The 22,888-nt window shown below is 45.3% G+C and overlaps 1 protein-coding gene across 2 annotated transcripts in view; it reads right to left on the bottom strand.

The window, feature by feature from the left end:
• DDX31 (DEAD-box helicase 31) overlaps positions 1–22,888 on the bottom strand; it is a 43,859-nt gene that overhangs the window by 20,774 nt on the left and 197 nt on the right. The window contains exons 1-16 of one of the 2 annotated variants that reach the window (XM_005494130.4): positions 22,765–22,871; positions 21,827–22,080; positions 21,587–21,662; positions 21,181–21,224; positions 20,757–20,827; positions 20,415–20,479; positions 19,600–19,644; positions 17,966–18,007; positions 17,132–17,196; positions 16,230–16,349; positions 15,860–15,966; positions 14,893–15,128; positions 14,373–14,549; positions 11,896–11,955; positions 5,974–6,024; positions 3,877–4,016 (exon numbers count right to left, since the gene is read on the bottom strand). In XM_005494130.4, the coding sequence (XP_005494187.2) occupies positions 3,877–4,016; positions 5,974–6,024; positions 11,896–11,955; positions 14,373–14,549; positions 14,893–15,128; positions 15,860–15,966; positions 16,230–16,349; positions 17,132–17,196; positions 17,966–18,007; positions 19,600–19,644; positions 20,415–20,479; positions 20,757–20,827; positions 21,181–21,224; positions 21,587–21,662; positions 21,827–22,080; positions 22,765–22,800 (1,589 nt within the window). In that variant the 5' untranslated portion in view covers positions 22,801–22,871. Of the gene's footprint in view, positions 1–3,876; positions 4,017–5,973; positions 6,025–11,895; positions 11,956–14,372; positions 14,550–14,892; positions 15,129–15,859; positions 15,967–16,229; positions 16,350–17,131; positions 17,197–17,965; positions 18,008–19,599; positions 19,645–20,414; positions 20,480–20,756; positions 20,828–21,180; positions 21,225–21,586; positions 21,663–21,826; positions 22,081–22,764; positions 22,872–22,888 lie in introns of those variants that run through there. The other variant, XM_026797513.2, reaches the window with a different exon arrangement.

Here is a 22,888-nt window from a genome sequence, read left to right on the forward strand (position 1 = left end):
CTTAATTTCCAAGTGAGCAGTCCTGCTTAAAGGTGCATTTACAGGACACCAGAAATTCTTTGTCCTCTTTAACACTGTCTTAAGGGGCACACACACCCCAGGTGACAGCACAGGAACAGCTGTGCAGCTCCAGGCCATTAATATTACAGCTGCATCCAAACTGGGTCCCATTTCCAAGGGAATTACTCAGATCATAAAAGCTGAGGTCTGTGGGCCCAGATTTTCAGTAATGGGCAAAGGTCGTGTCTAGAAAAGAAGCCAAGGAGTTCACTTGGGATTAAACCAATCTAAGGAAGAGAGAAATCTTTGGGGTCCAAGAGTTCTCAGATTCCTGAATCCCAGCTGGTCAGAAAACTGCCTGTGGTTTCTGAAAGGAAGCATTGCTGCTATTTTTCAATTTGTAAAGTACAAAACCGAATCATAACAACAATATCTTCTTCTTTTCACTCCAAGCTAACAGCTGGCTAGCAGGAATGGATGAATTTCTGCCACAGTGTTTGACAGGATATTGTGATCCTCATCTGCTCCCCATCCTTCCCAGCTAAAGCAACAAAATCTTTACTAAGGCAAGGAGAAGGTGCAGAGGAAAAGCCATCCAGGCTGGAAGGGATGGGCCAGGGTGGCCACAGGACACCCTACAAGGGAGAGCAGCCCCCCATGTGCAGCTGGGCCACCCCATGCCCAGATTCCTTCACAGAGGATGCAGAGACAGGCGGGGCAGCGATGGGGGAGAAAGGGAAATGGAGCATAAAATGACAACCGAGGGTTCCTCTGTCTGGTTTTGAAAAGTATAACAGCAAATTAAAACATAAATGGTAACCACTTAAGCAAGAGGAAAGCAGACCTCCCCCTTCCCCCTGCAAAGGTTGCTTTGACACGGCAATGAATGAAAATGTCAAACCTTTGACATTGATTTGTCGGAGTTGGGTCCTCCCCTCCCCTGGCGTGTCGCCAGCAACAGATCCCTGAACTGGGTTCACAGCAGGGAGCAGGGAGGGGAACAGCACAACCCTGAGAAGGGAGGGAAACACTGGAGCAGGGAGGGAAACGACTCGTGCCTTCACGGTGATGCCTCCTCCTTTATAAATTAGTTAGGCTGCTGTTAGCAGATAAAGAAATTATCTGATAGCTGTCGAGGCAGGCGCTGCGAGATTGCAGCTGAAGGGGCTGGAAGAGACATAAAGGAAAAAAAAAACAAAACCTTGCATTTCTTCTGCTTGTTGCCTCCTCCCTTTGAAGAGAAATCTGTTAGTTTTGTCTTGGAGCTGAGACAGAACATTTTGGAGTCTATCCTTTTTCTTTTTTTTTTTTAAAGAGGGAATGGAGAGAAAACACGATTGTGCACGTGCCTGCACATCCACATTTACAGCTGGGCAGAGCAGCCACAACTTCCAGGCACACAAAGCCCAACCTGAAAGTTGCAGAGAGAGAGGAGGCAGCTTTGCTGAGCCCCAACAGGAATTACAGATCTCAGCAGAGCCAAAGTGAGATCGTTTTGGCAAAGGCTAACGCTGCTTTTCCACACTGGAAGCCAAGGAGAGGCTTCAGGTACCGGTGAAAATTAATTGCAAGCGATTTCCAATTTCAAAGGCAGTCATCTCTAATTCCGAAGTGGATTTTCATCCAGGAACAAAGCCACGTCTGCTCTCATTACTTCCGACTCTCAACATTCCTGGACTTACTCCCATGCATGCTGGGGTGGGTGGAGGGGTTTAGGAAAAATCTCTGGGTCAGATCCTCATCCCCTGTAAACCAGCAGAGCACTGCTCACTTACACCAGCTGAAGGCTGCAGGGACACATCTCATGCTTTGTCTTCTTCAAAATACATATTTTATGAAGTATTTACATTTCAATAAACCCAGCGGGAACTTCATTTAAAAAAGAAAAAAAAAAACCCAACAAATTAAAAAAAAAAAAGATTCACAACACACACTCATCCTCAACAAAAAAAGATTTAAAAATTAAGCTACGAAAGGGGGAAAAATAAACCAAACTCCAGTAACTTGTGCAGACCAAGTCAGAAGGTACAAAGATTCAGGGTAAAGGAACAGAAATGAGCAGTGCTTAGAGGCTCGGTGACAGTCCAACACACGCTGTCTTTCGCCCTCACACTGAATTAAATTGTCAGGATTATCACCATAATGCTCTGTTTATGAAGGGTAACGGCAATTTGTGCTGATGGCACTTGCTGCCTTGAGCTTCAAGCTGCCTTCCTGCATCTCCTCAGTAATTCATCAGCTCCCTGCTCTATCCCAGTGCCCCTTCTCCTCATCCTCCGTGTGGGAAGAGCGGAGAGACCAGATCAGCCCGTGGCCATCAGAGGATGGGGGTCAAGGAAGGCAAATTACACTCATTTCTGGCAAGTCCTTCATCTGCAGAACGTAAAACAAACAAGCAAAACAAGAAAAGGCAATCCCCAGTGTTGTCTGGCTCTGAAAAATAAATTCACATAAATCTCTCCCTGCTTATTCAGAGTCTTCAAGATTCCTGAAGACCACGGCCAAGCTCGACAACAGGTCTGCTTAGCAGATGTAATTACCAGCCTGAGTGACACTTCCCCAAACTTGTTAAAAAACAACAACACTGGATAAAAGCATTAACATTTAAAATAAAAAAGAAGGAAATTTCTCTCTCCTTCCTCTAACACTACCAAAATATTATAAAATAGAAAAATAGAACTTTCTACTTGGAGTTAAAAATTCACAATTATGTGGGATTTCACCTTTAAATGTCAGTGCTGTTTGTTACATGAAAAAAAACCCTGTCAGCTTAGCCTTCCATGTCTTGCTGGTGTCTGCTTAATAGATAGTTACCTGGGATGATGGATGGCTCTTTGTTAGACCACTAAATGGCTCACAGCCTAGAATAAGCCTGTATTTACTGCCAACATTTGTTTGTTTCAAGGATGCAAAACCAAATTCGATTCCAAGCAGCTCCACCCGACAGAAACACAAGAAATAAAAGGGAACTAATTTGTGCATGAGTTTACAGGGCTCCATCAACACTGCTACAACACTGGGGGGACTCTGCTGATGTTCTCAAACGCTGAGAGACAGCAAGGCAGGGAGCAAGGGGAGGCACAAACACCCAGCTGGCTGCTGAGGAGGCTGGAGATCCTGCCTAGAGATGCTGAGCAGCCAGTTGTGGGTTTTCTCTACAAAAAGATCATTGTGCAAGCAGAGCTGGACTAAAATCTCATCATGTGTCAGCCATCAGGTACCTGACTGCATGCACACTGGGCTGGTTCTTACTGAGCCTGGCTTGCTCTCCTTGCTGCTACTCCCAAGTCCAAGCCAGAGCCAGGTAGGCTTGGAAGAACACCCCACTTTGGGACTGCAGAGTCCACCTTCCTCCCTTTTTGCCTTCCAGGACCACCCTGGGCTCTCACCACTTGCCAAAGCCTCTCCTGTTCCTGTCAGAAGCCACTTAAACAACACATCTCGGTCAACTAACTGCAGATATGGCCCACAGCCCCCCAGAAGATTCCTCCCAAAGGGCCAGCAGTCTCTGACAATATGGTGCCATGCAGGCAGAGGGCCAGGGACCATCTGACAGACTCGTTTGACTTGTGATCTCCACATAGTCACAAGATTTGTCATAGATTTGAACCCAGGGCCAGAGAGAAAACAATGGAGAGCAAAGGATCTCCGGCTATCCCTGCCCCTCACCACACACACTCACTCATGCACAACCTGTCAGGCTGATGATTTTCACACACTTCCCTCTTCTCCTTTTGCTAGTCTGGGGCCAGGCCCGGATCACGAGAATTAATAAATTCTTATTAAAACCTGCACGAGACACAGTCCCGCTGAAAGTGCCACGGAAGGTTAATTAGCAAGGATGAGCTGAAACTTTTGTTGGCGTTTCTGACTCACTTAATCTTGTGAGAAGCCAGCAAGCTGACATATCCTGCCTCTGAAGGAGCCAGCACGAGCAGGCTGCTCCCGCGGCAGCCGATGCGCGCCGTCCTCCCGATCCGGTGGATGTATTCCGCAGGTGAAGCCGGAGCGTTGTACTTCAGGAAGGGGGGGGGAAAAAGAGCAATTAACAGGATGTTAATTAGAAAGCACACACCCAGCCCGCTCACCTGGAACAAAAGGCACGCCCCACACGCTGCACCTCCCGAGGAATTGGGCTGTTTGTAACACGGAACCATCACTCAGCCCCCCTCAGCCGCGGCGGGTTTTTGACATGTGGATGTGACATGTTGGCCAACTTTCAGATAATAGGACAGTTTTCCACATCTCAGTGTCTCTCTCTGCCTTTTACATTTTATTTCTATACAGAAACCTGTTCGCTTCCTCTAAAAAAAAAATCAAATCTGATCAAATCTCACACCAAAGAGGACCCAGGACTGCCCAGATGGAGCAGGGAGCTGCCGGTTGTGTATTTGGGAGAAAAACCACAAAATAAAAAACAGCTGATGCCAATTTGGAATTGGGCTAAATTGCTTTGTTTGGATTAAAGGAAATCATAGCTGGTTACAGGGTAGAATAAATCTAAGAGAGAGGAGGGAGTGCTTTCAGCAGTCTATGATACAGATAGAAACCATCTTCCCCTGTCCAACTACCAGACACCATGAAAATGTTCCTTAAAGACCCCCCAAATTTAGCACTGCCTCTCATTTACCTCACTGGGAATCAAAACTGCCCAGCCATTTGCAAGATCTGATAAAGGGTGACACATTTCCTTCCCTTTAACCTCCCCCTATTCTTTCCCCCGCCTTCCTCTCTTTCCTGGAAAAAATGAACAAGCACAGAGATCCTGCTCAGAAATGAGCCCTCAGCAGTTTAACTGGAAAAAACCCAACAACCAAAGCCCACTCTAGTGTTTATACCTGTGCCCTCTGGCAAAGTTTCTACTGGCTAGAGGTGTGAGTAAGATGCTGTGAGCAATCTAATTGCTCCCTGCAGGTCCTTGCTCTTGGACACAGCTCTCAGGACAGCTGAGATTTCGCCTTCTGGACACACAGAAGTCTCCCAGGGCTTTAGGTAATTTGCACTGCGTTCTAACACTGGCAACTATATCTTTGGTTAAATTATATTAATATACAGATCTGGGAATTAAAGACTTCACTTCCACAGCCTTCATCGACTAGCTGGCTGCTACAATATCATTCTTTTTTTAAAAAACACAAAAAATCAAATCAAATTTGTTACCTGAAGGGATGAGGTAGAAATTAAAAAGCTTTGTTGAGGCTCTGTGCCCTGTTCCTTTTACCCAGGTGTCGCTTGATACACGTGAATCTCTGGATCAGTTTTTCCTCTCTTCAACTAACCTTTTTTTAATTATAAATCTTTTATAGAAATGAAATCTGTCTCATGCTCTCAGCCTCCTCTTTGAAACGACAGGCTGCTATTTTTAAGGTTCAATCCATCTTCCTTTGTTTCTATTTTTTTTTTTCCCTAGGACTGTATTTCTGTCAACAGCAATGCAGCAGTGTGGGGTTTTGTTGGGCTTGTTTTCTTCAGGGAAAATCTGAACCATGCAGTTCTGCTGGAAGCTGGATGCCTGCAGCTACTCAGCCCCAGCCAAGCCTCACTCAAAACACTCAGGTCACTGCACTGGCACCACTTGGCTATTCAATGTTTAACATTAGGAATTAACTTAAATTCCTCATGGAATTGCCTCTCCAGCAAGTTCAGGAAAATGGGAACAGAACTGCAAGAGATGGTTGGGATTTCACAAAACTTGGCTTCCTGGGTGGGGAAATGGAGGGTGCTTCATCTCCAGCCAGGAGAAACTCTGGTAACATCAGTTATTAAAGAAAAAAACAGACCAAGGCTATCCTAGCAATGCTATATCCTGGCAAAACCCAGAGTTCCAGTCCTGCAATCAGGAACTTGTGGGTCTCCCACACCTGCAGGCATCAGCACCAAGACCAGCACACTGCAGGAAGGTTCTGGACTGGAAAGGGATTTAATCTGAGCAAGGCTGCACTTAACACACACAGACACACAGAGCAAACCCACCTGTACAATCCAGGTCACTTGAGGCAGGTCCAGCCCCCGTGCTGCTACATCCTTTAAAATGCATAAGGAAATCACTTTAGTAAAAATCCTTTGGAGGTATCAGCAGAGTGAGGAGTCCTCTGGGATGGCAACTATGGAAGTAGGAATTTTATGTGTCTAATTTGGGGAGAGATGGACTGAAGGTCAGAAATAACATTAAGGGTTTAAAATGTAAGGATTGTTGGCAGTCAAAAATGCAATGCAATCAAAAATGCAATCAAAAATGCTCCACTACAATGGCCCAAAGCCTGGAGGACACAAACACCTATTTCAGGATGGTGGTGTTGAATTACAGCATTTTGCTACAGCCCTAAGAGAATCCACTGTGTAAATGGTAGTGATACCTTTGGTTCTTCAGTTTGTTTCACTGAGGAAAAGAGATCTGCTCATGAGCACCTACTACCCAACACAGAGAGGGAGAATTAAATCTCTGAAAGGCAGCACTAGTTCTGAGCACACCTTCATCCACAGCAAATCTAACTACTAAAATCAGGCTGCTTATGATGAAAAGGGAAAAAAACCATAAAGGCCAATGGTCAAGAATCCCTGGCCTTGGGTGGAATGTCCAAGGATACACTGATCTCTACCCACAAATAATTAGTTGTTTCCTAGGTGATGGTCTGAAGTTGAGGAGCAGATGACTTGCAGGTCATCTGGCCCTAAAATAAAAGGCAAATAAACAATTTAGCAGAATCTGCAGGGAGCTGGAGCACAGCTTGAGGAGAGGGGACTTCAGCTATGCCTTAGATTTGCACCAGTCTGGCTTTGATTTGGAGAAACAAAATGCAGCTACGAAGAAAAGAGTCTGAGGCTGCTGTCAAGGTGTTATCTGATGTGCCAGCTGGTGAAAAAACCCATCAACTTGGAGAAGGACTTGAATGAGACCCTTTAGTTATCCACAGTGAGATATCTCCAAAAACATACCCCCTTGTGAGAGAAAAGAGAGTTTAAACGCTATCCAAAACAGAGAGCGCAAACACATTTCAATCTCCCTTCTTGATTTTCTGTTCATTAGTAATGTCCTCACATACTCCTTGGATTTTACATTCACCAGGCGCAATAGCAGAGCAGGTGTGCAGATTTAACTCTGTTAGGAAATGTTTTGCAACACATGTATCTTTTAGCTAGTTGCAAAATAGAATATATTAAGGACGTAAGCAGGAGCTTAATGTACTAAAAATGTGTCAGCCACCCACTGAAGTGTTTTCATGCAACTCCCACACACGTTAAAAGAATGGGAAGCTGATGTTTTGGCAGCAAAGGCCTTCCCATAAGCACTAACCAGGCTGTTTTGTGGCTCCAAGTGCAGTAAAAGAGGAGCCACTTTCCACGGCGCCCACTCCGAAATAACGCACGCTCGCGCTCCAACACGCTCATTAAGGAGTGGCTTGTTCCCAGAGTCAGAATGAACAGATGTACAAAAAGCCATTTAAAGGAGGCTGGAGAAAATAAATCAAGGGGAGCTGGGAAGCATGTACAGCAGTTACCAGGATAACAAGACTATAAACTCTGCAGCACGATCAGACGGGAGCGCTGACGGCTGATTCCGAGCTGGCTGGCTCTGTTCTTCCACCAAAGCTGACAAGGCTTTGGTCTTTTCCCTTCCTGTGCTCCTCCTCACACCCAGCAGCTGAGGAAAGGCTGTCTGAGGAGAGGGCTCTGACCTTGGCACAGGGCAGTTTCACCAAAATAAACCAACAACCAGGACAGCCCTATGGTCTGGAGCACCTCTAACAGGAAGAGTGGACAGCATGGGCAGGAACCAATCCTCTCATCCACCCAGAGTCTTTCCCTACTCTTCCATGATAATTTTCTCAACATTTCTCAGCATTTTCATGTGCATTTGCCCAAGCTGAAAAGGTTCACTAAAAGCCTCATAAACAGCCAGAAAAACATTTTAGGAGAGGGCTTTCTCCTATCACCAGCCTTGCATTCGCGATCGCTTTCACAGAGCCACCAACTCCCCTCAGTTGTTACTGACACACAGCAGCAGCTACTCTCTCCTGGGGTTTCCCTTGCCTCTCTTTCACAAGTCTCCTGGGATTTACTGGTAATTGGAGTGTTTTGCAAACTCTCAAAGATTCCTCAGTATCAGTCCACCTGTGTCTCCTCAAGCTCCTTTTCCTCAAAGACCCTGGTAGAGAGCAGCAAGGTAGGACTAGGGTAAAAAGTTTGAGTTGATTTGCTTTCCTCTGCTGGCAGGGCCCATGAGTTTCAACTTCTCAGAATTTTAGAAAAATATTTGTGGGTCACCTTTCCAGGAGAGAGAACACAGCTCAAACAACAACAATCCAGTTTTACATTTATTCCACAAGCAGAAGCACTAACCTGCTGCCAATACTCTTTCAAGAAACCCAAGAGATTTCCAATGTACCACTCTCCCTCTTTTCCACTGCCTCAGATGGCACTGCCCCTTCCATGTGTGACCTCACACCACCATTCCTTAATTACAGGGAAATCAAGGATATGACACCTTGGCAGGTCACTGCTGCCTGCTTTCCATGGGCAATGGAAGGGCCAATTCTTCAGTGACCATCTCATGGGAGCTAAAAAACCAAAACCAAACCTACACCAGTGTAATTTTAAATGATTTCTGAAGCCTTAACCACGTTCCTGCCCTGATCCCATCTGCAAGGCACACAAGGGCACAGGATCAAGGAACAACCCACCTGAGGGATGCTATAAAAGCTGAAATTTCTGCTTTGAACAATTCGTGTTACCAGCCTGCAGGGTACAGGGGTGGGTCAAAGAGAAAGAATGGGGTACAGAGAATGGGGTACAGGGGGTGGGTGCCAGGGAATGGAGGGCAAAAAGGTCACACTGAAAGCGAGTCCTGTCATTGCAGAAGATCACAACCAACAGGGCCACCGAAGTTTTGCAAAGGCCTTGGTTTGCTCAGTCCCTCTCACACAATCTAATTAGGGCAAAGGAAATTGCTAAAGTTGCTTTTGAAAGACACTCAATGGTGAGGTCTTGAAGGCCCTGAGCTTGACAATTGGCTGCCTACATGAGGCCTAGAAGTACAGATGGAAGGCAGCTTGCTCAGGTGCCAGGCTGTCAGTTGGATTAAAATGACTCATTTATTTACCAAAGAAGCTCACAAAGTGCTTTAGCTAACAGGCAGAGAGGGCCTAACGGCTCTCCAAGCTGGGGAAGAAGCTCTCGCGCCTTCCCGGCCTGCCAAAAGTCATTACAGGCGAGTGTGGAAAGCCATCAGCAGGGTAGAGACCCCCGTCGGCAGGGTGACAGATTGGGCTGCGTAATCAGAGGAGGAAGGGGAGAGCACAGAAGCTGTCAGAGGCGAAAGCTCTTGGCTGGGGCCGCCAGAAAACTGGCAAGATGAGTTAGCGTGACTGAGTAAACAGCAAACAATCTCCAAATGATCTTTCCTCCCTCCCTGGAAGAGATGAACTTGTTTAAAAGGCACATCCCAAAGGAAGCGGCAAAGAACTTTCGGTGAAGGAGAGAGAAATAAATCTGGATGAGACCCTCTGAGATGCATGGCCTTTCTTTATTTTCTTGTCTGCCAGCTTATATTGTCTGGCAAAAATATTTTATGGGCTATATTAATATACATATGACATAGAGCAAATTAATAAAAGGAACAGCAGGTCCCATTGCTTACTAGAGCGGAAAGATGGGTGGAGAACATGGCATAAGGGACAAGGGAAGGACAGCAACATTATTTGTGTTGCTCTTTTGTGAGCCAGGTTTCAAAATTTTGTGGGCACAAAACACGATTTCGCAGAGAAAAGAACAGAACCACCTTTCTGCAGATTTTTTTTTTTTTTTTTTTTTGCTGATATGGAGAAGAGTGTCAGAAAAAGCAATGCCCTCAGAGGCAGGAGGTGGTCACAGAGCCTGGCTGCCCTTTGGACATCTGCGTTGGGGAGGCACCTGTAATGTGGGACTGGTGCAAAGTGTATCTCTATATTAAGGTGTCCATATGGTCCCCATTACTGTGGTAACAGGCCACCTCCTGCTTTCAATGCATTTGTCCTCCCAACATCTCTGTAAGATGGAACTGTGCTACTTTCCCCATTTTACAGATGGGGAGCTGAAGCACGGGGAGATTTTGGACTCAAGACACACAACTCACTGTGCTTAACGTGCTGACCGTGTGCCAGCTGAGCCAGAGTCACCAGCACAGGCAGGAGCTGCATCCCTGCCTTGCAGGAAATGCAAAGCAGCTTAGATTGAAGAGGAGGAGGGCTACAATAAATGTGTTACCTTACACCACCCTCGTCATGGCAATCCAGGTTACTCCATATTATCTCCCATTTATGGCCATTACCTCCCATTTGTGACAGATCAGGAGCAAACCCACAGCTATTGCTGCTCAAGTGACATGTGGCTATTTACCTTGTCACCCCAATTCCACCTTCACCTGTCTGTGGCACAGCAGGAAATCAAAACACATCTCCAGTGTCTCAAGAGGGGAATCCCATCCACCGAGATTTCTTCATCCAAATTCTTCCTACCTTGTCAACAGTTGCTCATTTCCTGACAGATTTTTCCTGTCACAGGCTGCAGTTTACCTTCAAACCTTCTCACCCAGGAATTGCTAGCCTAGTGACTGCAATTGTTTTGCTTCCTCTTTGTCTAAATTTGAGCATTTACCTTCCTTCCAAACCCATTAAATTGGAATTTCAAAAACAAAACATGTACCTGACATTTCTCAGTTATGTGAATTAAGGATAACAAAGTTTAGCTATTTATTTTTCAGAATTCACCAAATTTTACTTTTTATCTTCAAAACAATCTACGCCACTGAATGATTTAAGCTCTACTCTCCTCCCTAGTTCTGACACTCAAATATTACCTCTGTATACAAGGGAACCAAGTTACAGTTCCACTTATGCACTGCAAAGATGCATTTTGACCTTGATCAAATCACTGAAAGGTTGTACACACAAAGCAGGACCAGAAGGTAACAAGTAGAATTTTACAGGTGACACAATAAATAATTTGGCAATGCTAAATCAAGCACTCCTATACACATGGCACTCATAGCTTGAACTGTGGGCAGAAAAAGAAAAAAATTCAGCTCCCCACACACTGAAAAAATTGCAACTGGTTTCCTTTAAGAATAACAGCAGCAAGAACAGGAGTCATTTCAGAGCTGGAGAGGGTTTCTCAGCTCTAATTACTCCCGATCGCTGTAATTTACAGGTTTGCAGTGGGTAGAAATCGCCAAGATTCACACGTTTTCAGATCAACAGCTGCCACTATTAGAGAGCAAATCGTGCAGCCTTCTGCACCACTGCAGCAGCCTGTGGCCCTGGCAGGTCAGGAGCGAGAGGCAAAGGTGCCACCACAACCCAAGGGTGTCAGAAAACTTCAGCAGAGGACAAGAATTTCACCCTCAGCACCCTTGGAAGGAGCTTGAAGGGCAAGGAGAGCAGCAAAGCTTGTGCTTTTCCTTCCCTGGTTGGGTTCCCCTTTCCACCTCTGCAGGTGGTTGTTTTTAACCTTGGGGTAGTTATTAAGATGGGAAATAACCATATTCCATCCAGCTTTCCTGGCAGCTCTGGGGCACACTACAAATTTCAGGATTGCATTCTACTGGCTGCATGTAGGGGGCAAGGTTCCAGCTTCAAAGGAACAGATTTTTCCAGACATAAGACCAAGCAAAATACTTGGTGGCCTCTAATATAAGACATCCATTCTTCCTGTATATGGTAGCTCAGCAGATCATCATGTTAATTGTTTGCAAAGAAGGCCTCAGTCCTTACAGAACATGTGAGATGCAGAAAAAGGAGATGACTTTCCTCAAGGTCAGACAGTGAGCTGGAGTTAGAGCTCAGTGCCAATTCCTCTGGTTACCCTTAGGGATCAGACAGGCCCATTAGTGTGGAGCTAAAGGGACTCCAAGTTACTCACAGTGCAAAGCAAGATGCCAGTCTTGGATTTTAGGAATTCCTGGAAGACCTCTGTCCTTTCCTAGAGGATTGAAAAGGAAGAATTAAAAGACTGCTTACGCACATTACAATCAAACACAAAGCAAATTAGCGAAGGTAAAAATTTAACTGTGTCTTGTTCATTAGGATCATGTAAAGATCCAAAAGCAAAGGAATTGGCCTCACAAATGCCAGTCAGACTCTTCCTGCAAATGGAAAAATCTGTGGCACACAGGTGTGGTCCCAGGTAGGAGGGCAGTGTCTGGGGAAGCCTGGATGCATTTGGGCAAATCAGAGCAGCCAACACCTCCATGGTCTGCACAGAAGCAGAGCCTGTGTGTGCCAGAAAACAAGAACTGTTTGACATGGAGAGGGGATCCACAAAGGATTAGGCAGCACCAACAGAAGCACTGGCACACTTTATGGGCAAGCCAGGCTTTTGTGGAAACAAGCAAAGCTGGACACGTTCACTGCTGTCTGTCCAGCCACAGGATGGGCAGGATAAGCCCATTTTGTTGACACAGTGATATAATCACATCACAAGAGATCAGCCTCATCATGTGCCCAATGGGGCATGCACACAGCCACTGCTCTGACTCTGGAATTACTGAGTGGCAGGGATGCTCAGCTGCACAGTGAATGCTGTGGGACAAGGCTTCAAATAACAGGGCAGGAGAGATGGCCAGAAATCCCTGCCCTAGGGGAAAGGAGACACCCTCCCATGCTCTCCCTTGTACTGGCAAAGGCCACCACTGGGGCTGGTGACACTGGGACTGAGGCTGCTCCTTTCACCTGGGTCAGAGGCAGGTGCCCCCCAGCCTTGTCCCCATCTCTGCTCCTGCAGCCCCCACTCCCTACATGAGCTCAGCCCCACAGGCAGGGCCATCCACAGCACCAGATACCAAATTACCCCCCAGATCCCAAATTACCCCCCAGCAGTCTCTGAGCCATTAAAGGGAACTGCAGGAACCCAGGACAACCCCTCAGCTCCCTTCAAAAGCCTCCTGGCCTTGTCAGTCCCCAAACCTTCCCAAGCACATTCCAGTTATTTTAACTAACAGTTTTGGGGTGTGTTCTTCTTGATGAAAGCCACAAAAACTGACTCTACAACTCACATTAGCAAATGCCATTGTGATGTATCTCTGAGCACCAATAACCAAAGTTGTCAGCAAAACTTGGTCTTCATTTCCCAATGCCACCTCTGCACCTACACTCCCTTTCCTGCTCACCTTCCAAAATATCCTTATTTCCATGTTTCAAGCCTTTCCCTGGAGCTCTGGCTAGGAGCTAAGTGTTACATTGATGATAGAGAAGAAACCTCACACACTTGACTCCCAGCTAGAGGTGCTGTTCTAGAAAAGAAGGGAAACTTGGGCCTTGCTGACACACTGAACCCTCTGCTGACAAAAATTAAAGAAGAGAGCACGCTGTATCTTGTTGACAATGACAGCAGCCGTGCTCAGCAGTACCATATGGGATCCACAATTTAGCTCCATTAATGCTCTTAATTTGAAGACATCAAGCACTAATTACACACTGGGTACTAAAAAGGCAAAACCCTTCCCCTGGTGCCAGCTACTTAGTGGTGTTCTGTTGGCTTAACAGCTGGTCAGGGTAGAGTTGGGCCAGACCAGGCCTGCTCACTTGCTCAGGCAGGCAGGTTGAGGAAAGGCCAGACTGCAGGGACAGCAAAGCACATGTTTCTGGTCTCCACAGGATGGGAATGAGTGAGAAAAACAATGGCTCTTCACCTCTTGCTTCATCAGAAGAGCTCTATTCATTTACCATCTCTGCTGTGCAGCTCAGAGTAGAGCAGCAGCTCTCTCCATCACAGACCAAGGGCAGGATCTGGGCCTGAACTTCCAAGGGAGGTGCTCAGCTATTGAGAGAAACTCTGCAGTGACATTTCATCTGACACTCTCCTCCTGGTCTCTGTGGCAAGGTCCAACCTCTCCAATAGGTCCAAACCTATTTTGGGGTAATCACTGTTACAATGCCATTATTCCATCCCAGGGAAACCAGCAGTCTGTCAAGACACTGCTCTTCAAAACCAAAGGCAAACTGCTCCAGCCTCATTTAATGGGGACAACTTATTAGGTAATAATGTTTTGGGGCCTGGATAAGGTTTTCCTTTGGCATTAAAAGTCTGTCTTGACTGCATGAGAGAGAAACACAAAGACATAAATGGTTTAGTGCACCCACTGGGAATAGAGAATGGCTGCTCTGCCTGCTGAAATAACACATTTGCTTCTTCAGGTGTGTTTTTCAGATACAGCTACCAAGGTACTTTTCAGAAATGGGACAGTATCTTTATTCTCATTAGCAGATGGAAGACTGAGGTCCCTAGAGGTGAAATGACTCTCTGCCCTCTCTTCTGCCCTCCTCCCCAAAATAGCCACATAATAAATCACAAGGAAAAAGGAATAAAACTGCAGATCCTGACATTTTGAGAGTGCTTACTTCCTGTTCCATGTCACCGTGCAGACGTAGAAAATGCAAGCTCACAGAGGAGAGGGGTGAATGTCCAGGTTGCTCTGACTCTGGCCCTCCTGAAAGGACATTTGCAAGGAGCTCATGGTAGAATTCCACTTGTTCACAGCTGGAGAAAAAGATGATCATCTTGTGGCGCTTTTCAAACTGCAAGGACAAGAGAATTGCACATGACCACTTCCAAAGGCTTCTCCCAATTCCCAGATCATGAAAAGATCCAGGTGGTTTACACTTCTGGAGATATAATTATGTGGGAAAGGATTACAGAGTCTGACACCAAACAGAGAGCCCACAACAGAAGAATGAGTACATGCTGCACAGGGATCTCTCTGCCAGCATGAAAGACACAACAGCACCTCAGCTCTCTTGTGGTTCAAGAGGCACTTCAAAGCCCTGGATCTAATCCATGCTATCCTCAACAGAGGAGCAGATAAAGGAGTTGGAAAGGCCAAAGGGCTACTTAGCAATATAAATGCAAACAGAGTCTCACCTTGCATTTCTGCAGGATAAAAGCTGCTAACGTGACAAGCCTCAGTTTGCTGGGGACCACCATGACATACTGCTGGAGTGTCTCTGGAACAGCAAAGTTTTCCTGCTCCATGCAGTTTGATGAACTGCTGGTTTTCCTGTCTGTTTGTGCTGCTGGTTCAGGCACCTTCTGGATTTCATCTGCTATAGAAATGCTGACAGGGTCATTCAAGCTGATATCAGCCAGGCGTGTCACTCCTAAACCACAGAAATGAGAGACAGGTGAGGCCCAGCCTGGCCTGGAATGATGCACTCTCAGAAAAAAAACAACAGACACAACTCCAGTGAAAAGGAGTGGAGGGCAAGAACCCAGTGAGCCACCCTCAGATGCTGACAGGACCCCCTCACAAACCTCAGCCTTTTTGGGGCTTACCAGGCTTAGCTGCTGTGGACTCCACCAGAACCTTGACAAGACACTACTCCAGCTGACTGTGCTATTTTACACATTTTATGAATGTCTTTATGGACAGACAGCAGTTGGCAGGCCTAGTTTTAAATGTGTGTGTGGGAAAATCCCAGCAGATCTTCACTCTGTCAAGAGTGCAGGAGTCAGGAGCCCTGGCTCAGTTCCTGCCACAGCAGATGACTGCTTGTGTGCTACAGAGCAAAGCATACAACAGCTCCCTTGCAATTAGCCTTTTGCTTTAATTCTGCATTTGTAAAGCAAACAAGTGAAATTTCAGGTTCATGGTGACTTTGCTATGGAATTTGGGAGAAATACATGGAGACCATGGAACATACACTAACAGAAATTCCAGTAATAAAGGAAATGCTGTAAGGCAAAGAAATTAATAGAAATTAACAGGAAATTAATTCCACTCCTGCAAAGGGCTTCAGACCGGGCTGTAATAGAGGCAGACTCAACCAAGTATTCTGCAGTTGCCTGTGCATTATTCAGCTACAAGAGCCCCCATCTGTCCATAACCCACCTTCAGTGAGGGTGGCTGAGAGCAGCACATTCTGACGTGTCTCTCTCTCAGCATTTAAAGCATTCAGTATCACAGCCACATCCTTCTCAAAGCCCAGGTCCAGGATCCTACAGAAACAGCAGAGATGGTTAAAGGTGCTGTAGAAGGAGAAGGTCTTAATACTGCATGACATCTTTGCAATGAACAATTGTCCAACAATCTGTCCAAAGTGGGTATTTCATCCTAATCCCAGACATCTGGTGCTTGGCTGAGGCCACTGAGCATGAATGGATTAAAATCACACCCTCTCATCATTTAAAAAGATATTTAGTGAATTATGATGCAGAGGGTATTGTAATAATTCTCCAGATCTGAACACTTGGAAGTTTACCTGTCTGCCTCATCGATGATCAGCCACTGAGTGCGACGGAAATGAATGCACTGCGTGGACCTGATGTGATCAACCAGGCGGCCAGGGGTGGAGATCAGGATATTGATCCCTTTCCTTAACCTGTGCAGATTCAAAAACAAAAAAATAAAACCCAGGTAAGAGAAAGAAAAGAAAGAAAAAACAACCCCATGAAGATTAGCTGGACTAGGACCCAGAGTGAGGAACTGGAACCTACAGAGGGAAAAATGCCACAGTAAAATCACAGAGACAGCACCTTCTCACTGATAAAAACTGATTTATTGGTTTTGCCCAGCTAAAATTTATCCTTGATCATCACTGATACCCTGATACTCAGAGGCACACTCAGTGCTAAGGATAGAATGGAAAAAATATTAATAATATTTTTAAAAAAAGCTAACACACCCCAGCTAGGTTTTCTTTTCTAATTGAGTACTTGTTTTACTGTCAAGAGTAAACTTCTTTTTGTGTATGATTATATAGAGAGAAATGAAAATTCCATTTTGGATTACCGGCTTACAATTCAATTCTTGAAAAGGGGAAAGAAAGGAATTTTTAACACCAGGAAATCTCTTCTCCAGAAAGCAATTTCCCCCATAACAAATACAGTTGGTGGTAAGCAAATACAGGTGTTTGTCAGGAGAGGGAAAAAAAATACTGACACAAGAGCTCATCTTCTCAGAAGGCTCATCAACATTTTAGGAATAGATTCAGCTGGGGGAAGTGAATGTTTCCTGCTGCCCCAGCCACTGTGCCTGTGGAAGATCCAGGGGATCACAGCGTGATCCACCCTCCCAGTAAAAAAACCACTCTGAAGAAGAGTAGTAGATAAAGTCTGTAGAGCAGAAGGACCCAAAATACAATTTAAGAAGTTGTTTTCCTACCTGGCTTTTTCTGATTTTCTCTTTTCTCCCCCCATTAGCACTCCAGGCACAATCCAGGTAAATGGCTACAGAAAAGAAAACCAAGACCAGCAATAATTCTTCTTAATAACAAGACAAAGCCTAATCAAAAAATGATGTTTCTTGGCATAAAAAGAGACAGGATGGGGCTGACAGCAGTGTGCATGTGATGCGATCACAGCTCCAGCACTAAAAAAAGACTTGTAAGTCTCTTTTTAAGACTTATAAATTTATAAGACTTATAAATAATGAGGAAGTACCCTATTATTCCAAAGAAAAATGAAGAGGGGGTGGAAATATGGATCAGATAAATAAATGATTTAAACACCCTCTAGCCCAATGGTAAGATACTCTGCCTCAATTACAAGGAAAGCACTATCATTTAATGATTTTAAAAGCCTTCTCATTTCTCCAGTCATTCAGCTGGCAAAGCAGTTCCCCAAGTCCTGCTCCCCATCTGAAACCCATCTGGCCAGTATTAGTTTCAGTAAAACGGTCCTTGTCACCACCAGAGTTTCCATTCATAACTCAGCCTGAGACAATGAAAGGTATTTCTACAAACAAATGGCTGTGAAAATCAACTGTGCTTGTTTATCAGCACATGTGCAACTAGGGTGCCATAATTAATCACTTAATTGCTCATGTAATAATTTAAAACATGCCATAGGGAAATCACACACTTAAACACATTTATCTTTAAGGACCATAAATCTTGCCAGGTGCTGGATTTCCTTAAACCTCCAGCTGAATTCATAGGAACTGAAATTGTTTAGCTCTTCACAGGAATAAGAAGAACACAGAGCATTGAATTCTTACCTTAAGTAGTTTCTGGATTGTATCAAAACTTTGGAGTGCAAGCTATGGAAATCAACAAAAGAAAATGAGCTCTGACAAAGTCTCTCTGGACTAAAAAGCTGGATTACAAATCCCCATGGCACAAAAATCTGTAAATTAATCTAGTTATGTATATCAGAATTCTAAATGCATCCTTAGTTTTTCTTTTAGAAGCTGCTTATTAATTTTTTTTCTTGAAGAATCTCTCTTTTATTGTATTTTGACCTGCTCAGAAACCTCTCTATTGGCTCAGCTCCACGAGCCAACTCTCAGGACAAGAGAGACTTCTGCTGGCTTCTGTGACTGCCCTGGGGAGAAAACAAGCTACAGGCACAGAAGATTTTGCTCCAGAAGAAGAAGAAAAAATTATAAAAATCCTGGGAAAAAAAAAAAAAAAAACATGAAAAGGAAACACATAGGTCAATTCTCTTCTGGCAGCCCTCACAGCTCCTCACCTGACCCGTGGAGTGATTGTGCCACTGGATCTTTCTGCATTTCTTTTCTCAAGGAAGGCTATTGCTTCCATTACAAAGTAGTATCAATTATAATCACAAATTATCTTCCTAAGTACTCTCAATGGCAGCCCTTTAAATGAGTTTACACACAGTTTCTTCCATGCTTAGTATTCACATGGCATCCTAAAGAGGCAGTAAAAAATTTTAAATAGCTTCAGAGCCTTCTCCTTTCAGGTAACAGAGCAGAGACATTGTACTGCAGGCTGCATAAAATACTGGACCCCAAATGAGATGCCTACAATCAATTGTCCACATGGAAGTTATTATCATTTGACATACCAAACAAAAAGGTTGATAATCTTTTCTAACACTGCATTGCAATTGCAAATAATATAAATTAAAGAGTTCAGTGGAGAAACCAACTCTTGAAAGGCCTCAGCTTCAGCATTCACTTATGGATTTGAATCAACAGCTTTGAAAATAAAATACTTGTATAAAGCTACATATTTGCAAAGCTGAATTCACTGGTTTTACTCATTCCCCTGGCACTGAGCCAGCGGGGTTCTGCAGCCTCCACAAAGATTTCCAACTGCAGGAGGAGAACTGAGAAACTCCTTTCTTACTGTGGCTGGCACTGAACAAAAAATGACAACACAAAAATGACAACACAAAAATGACAACACGTTTTGTGAGGGCAAGATCTGAGCAAAAGGATCTGACAGTGTTTTCTGATGTGGGGAGCTCTGGTGGACCCACACCAATATCCCAAAAATCAGTGTTCAGACAGATGCAGGAAGGAAGAGCCATCTACCTCCCCAAAAATCAGTGTTCAGACAGATGCAGGAAGGAAGAGCCATCTACCTCCCCAAAAATCAGTGTTCAGACAGGCTGAGGAAGGAAAAGCCACCTACATTCCCAAAAATCAGTGTCCAGACAGACTGAGGAAGGAAAAGCCACCTACATTCCCAAAAATCAGTGTTCAGACAGACTGAGGGAGGAAAAGCCACCTACCTCCCCAAAAATCAGTGTTCAGACAGACTGAGGAAGGAAAAGTCACCTACCTCCCCAAAAATCAGTGTTCAGACAGACTGAGGAAGGAAAAGCCACCTACCTCCCCAAAAATCAGTGTTCAGACAGACTGAGGAAGGAAAAGCCACCTACCTCCCTGGTTGGGACGAGCACGAGCGCGTAGGGGCCATCACTGCGCTGCAAACACAAGAGCAGGGCTCTGAGAGAAGGCAGCACTGAGCACAGCCCTTCACAACCTCCCTGCTCTCACCAGCACTGAAGGCCTTCAGTGCAAGTCTGTCCATGATATTTTAGGGTATTTCTGCCCCACAGCTTTTATAAAATCAAGTTTTTCCCATATCAATCCTACACTGCCTTCTCGTCCCTGCTGGGAAAGCTGCTCACAGCCAAAGCCAATATTTTCTTGCACACACAACTCTTGTTTCATTTTCTTGTTTCACTCCTGTGCTCCTGAGCTGCAGGGATGCTCTCCTGCTTGATGCACAGCAACAATCTGCAGGTGACAATCCAGGATGGGCTGGAAATGCTTCAACCCTTCAGTCAGGATGATCTCTTTCCATAAAACTCACAAGATCTGCAGCAGCATTTCCTGGTGTATGATCCAAACTGGGAGCAATTACCCAATCCCACCCCATGCCAAAGATTCCCCACAGAACCTCTGTTTTCAGTTCTTCCAGAACATTTCTTCTGCTCTCTGCTTTCTCCACACCTGATATTTTAGCCCATTTCCAATTTATCCTGCAGCATGGAGCAATGGGGAATAGCTAACATGGATCTTGTACCATCACACATCAAGAGAACTGGAAAATCCCTTCTGTCACATGTATGAATAAAGGGGAATGTGGATTGCTTGTATGAAAAAGAGACAGCAATGACTACAGGAGCTGGATTTTATTTTTATTAATCTTAGTTTCAAAAGCAAATTTATTTAGTGCTGTTGGACCTACCTGTATTTTGGATTCCATTCCTTGCAAAGACTGCACAAGTGGAATTCCATAGGCAAGAGTTTTACCTTTTTGAAAGGGAGAAAATAAGAAAAATTTCCATTAAAAAAATATATGGCAATTACAACACTCCAGAAAACCAAAGCCCCATTTGTCCCACCACTCTTGAACTGCAGTCAGAGTCTGGAAAAGTTTCTATTAAATAGGAAGTTTTCAGAATGGATGATTAACAGGCAATTCAATAAAGAGTCAATAGAAAAGAGAGGTGGTGGTACCCACTAAGATCTACCTAAATAAATGCAATTAATACACCCTAGGGAAGGACAAAACCAGTTCAACACTGACCTGAACCAGTCTGAGATCTCACCAGGGCATCTCTGCCTTGCAGGAGCACAGGAATCGTTTGCTTCTGAACACTGGGTGACAAACAAAGCAGGGCAGGAAATGCAGATGCAACACAGGATGGAATTCCAAGATTTCAACACACATGAACTGTCTCAAAATTCTTTACAAATTCCCCACCCTCATCTCTGCTGTGCAGCTGCATCAGCTGAGGTGATTTCTAAGTAAAGCCACTGGGATGTGATAAATTCAAACCAGATGGGTTTATGAGTCAAATATCAAATTAGAAAGCAGGAGTCCTTACAAACTCAATAACAAACAGAACAGTGGTACTGTGGTCTCCCCAAACCCATTAAATATAATGAAATAATCACAGGTGATTTGTTTTTAGGGGTAAACTGCAAAGTTTTGATATTGATTTGCTTACCTGGTCATGCTGCATATGTTTAGGACAGTGTTTATTGTGGAGATCTAAAGAGATAATAAAGACAAATAAAGGTTTTATTGTCAAACTGTTCCTTTTGTTACTTCTTGTACTGCTAAGACAGAATGAAACCTAGAAAACTGACATTTATTGTCTGCATAACTGGTCCATAAAGTTCCCACCTCCTCAATCAGAATTACACCATTGCTGGTTTTCTGTGGTTTTTTTGGTACTACTGCAAATAGTGAAGAGGGCTGGGACTGTGTCTGGGGACAGGTCAGGACATGGAACAACACCCTGAGTGACAAAATCAGGTGAAGTATCCAGGTCACCATGGATAAAGGCTCTCTGAGCTGTCCCCCACCCAAACCCCCACGGTTTTGAGGCATGCAGCCCTCCTGCCACTCACCAGGTGTGGGTGGAGGTCCAGCTGGCTGAAGGAATCTGTAGTGAAAACATTTTCTTGCAGCTGCTGCACTTCTTTTCTGAGTTAGGAGAAACAAAAATAAAACACATTGTAGGGTTAAAAATGCAACACCATTCTACATAATCAGCAATAAAACTTCATCTGCCAAGCAAGGGCAAGAAGTCAAGACCCTGAATTTCAAGGCATTGCAAGGGGTTTTTCCTTCCCATTTATCTAAAATACCTGTGAATTTCTGGGATGTCTGGGTTGTTTTTAAACAGGCTGGATGTCTTGATGAAAGGTTTGTTTTTCTGGCTTTCATTCTGTTTGTTGTTCAGCTGCTTCTTAGGAACAGGTTTTTGTGATGAGCTTCCCTCCTCCCTCCTGCCAGCCTCCGTGGCACCCTTCCTGAAGGTGTTTGTGGATAATTTACATTTTCGTTTCACGGGTGGGTTTCCATGTGGTGTCTGGAGCTTCCTTTTCAGAGCACCAGATTGCTTTAAAGTGAAACAAACCGGTCAGGGCTGACTGGGAGTTAACACACAAACATCAGAGCCTTATTTTTGGAATCCCCCATTCCATGATTAAGAAATCAAAGCTGCTTTTTGCAGCTACACAACTCCTACTCCAGCAGATCCATCACGACACTTCTGACGCTGCTGAAAGCCAAATCTAGTGCTCAGCCCTTAAGGTTTCCATGCAACTTCTCCAGTGAATGGGCAGAACATGCTTTAAAAATCTCTCTCTAAAGTATTTTAAAACCTCTGCAGACGAAGCAGAGCGCTGGGAGAGCATCGCCCGCAGCCCGTCAAAGGTAACGCGGTGAGCCGGGGCATTGCCGAATGCTCTGCCCGCAGCTCCGGGGGCTCGGAGGAGCCGGATCTGCCCGACCCCTGCCCGGAGAGCCCCGGTGCCGGATCAGCCCCGGCTCGGGTTGGGGAGAAGCCAAAATCTCCATTTAACAACTTGGCGGATGCTGCCTCCCTGCCCGGTCACGGTCCCGCAGGATCGCATGTCCCACACGGATCACGCGTGTGCCATATCCCATGTCCCCTGTCCCGCAGGTTCCTGTGTCCCGTCTCCCCTATCCCGCAGGATCCCGCATCCCGTGTCCCATTGGATCCAGTGCCCCGCAGACCCCACACTCCCTTCCCTTCCCTTCCCGTCCCGTCCCCTCGTACCCTGCCGAGGCCGCGCATCCCCACGCCCGCCGCCATGTCCCGCCCGCCCCTCCTCAAGGCCCCGGGGCCGCCTCCCGCCCGCCCGTCTCGTCCCGTGAGGGCGGCGCGGCGGCGGATGCGGAGC

The sequence above is a fragment of the Zonotrichia albicollis genome, chromosome 21 (assembly GCF_047830755.1).
Source record: "Zonotrichia albicollis isolate bZonAlb1 chromosome 21, bZonAlb1.hap1, whole genome shotgun sequence".
Taxonomy (NCBI): Eukaryota; Metazoa; Chordata; class Aves; order Passeriformes; family Passerellidae; genus Zonotrichia; species Zonotrichia albicollis.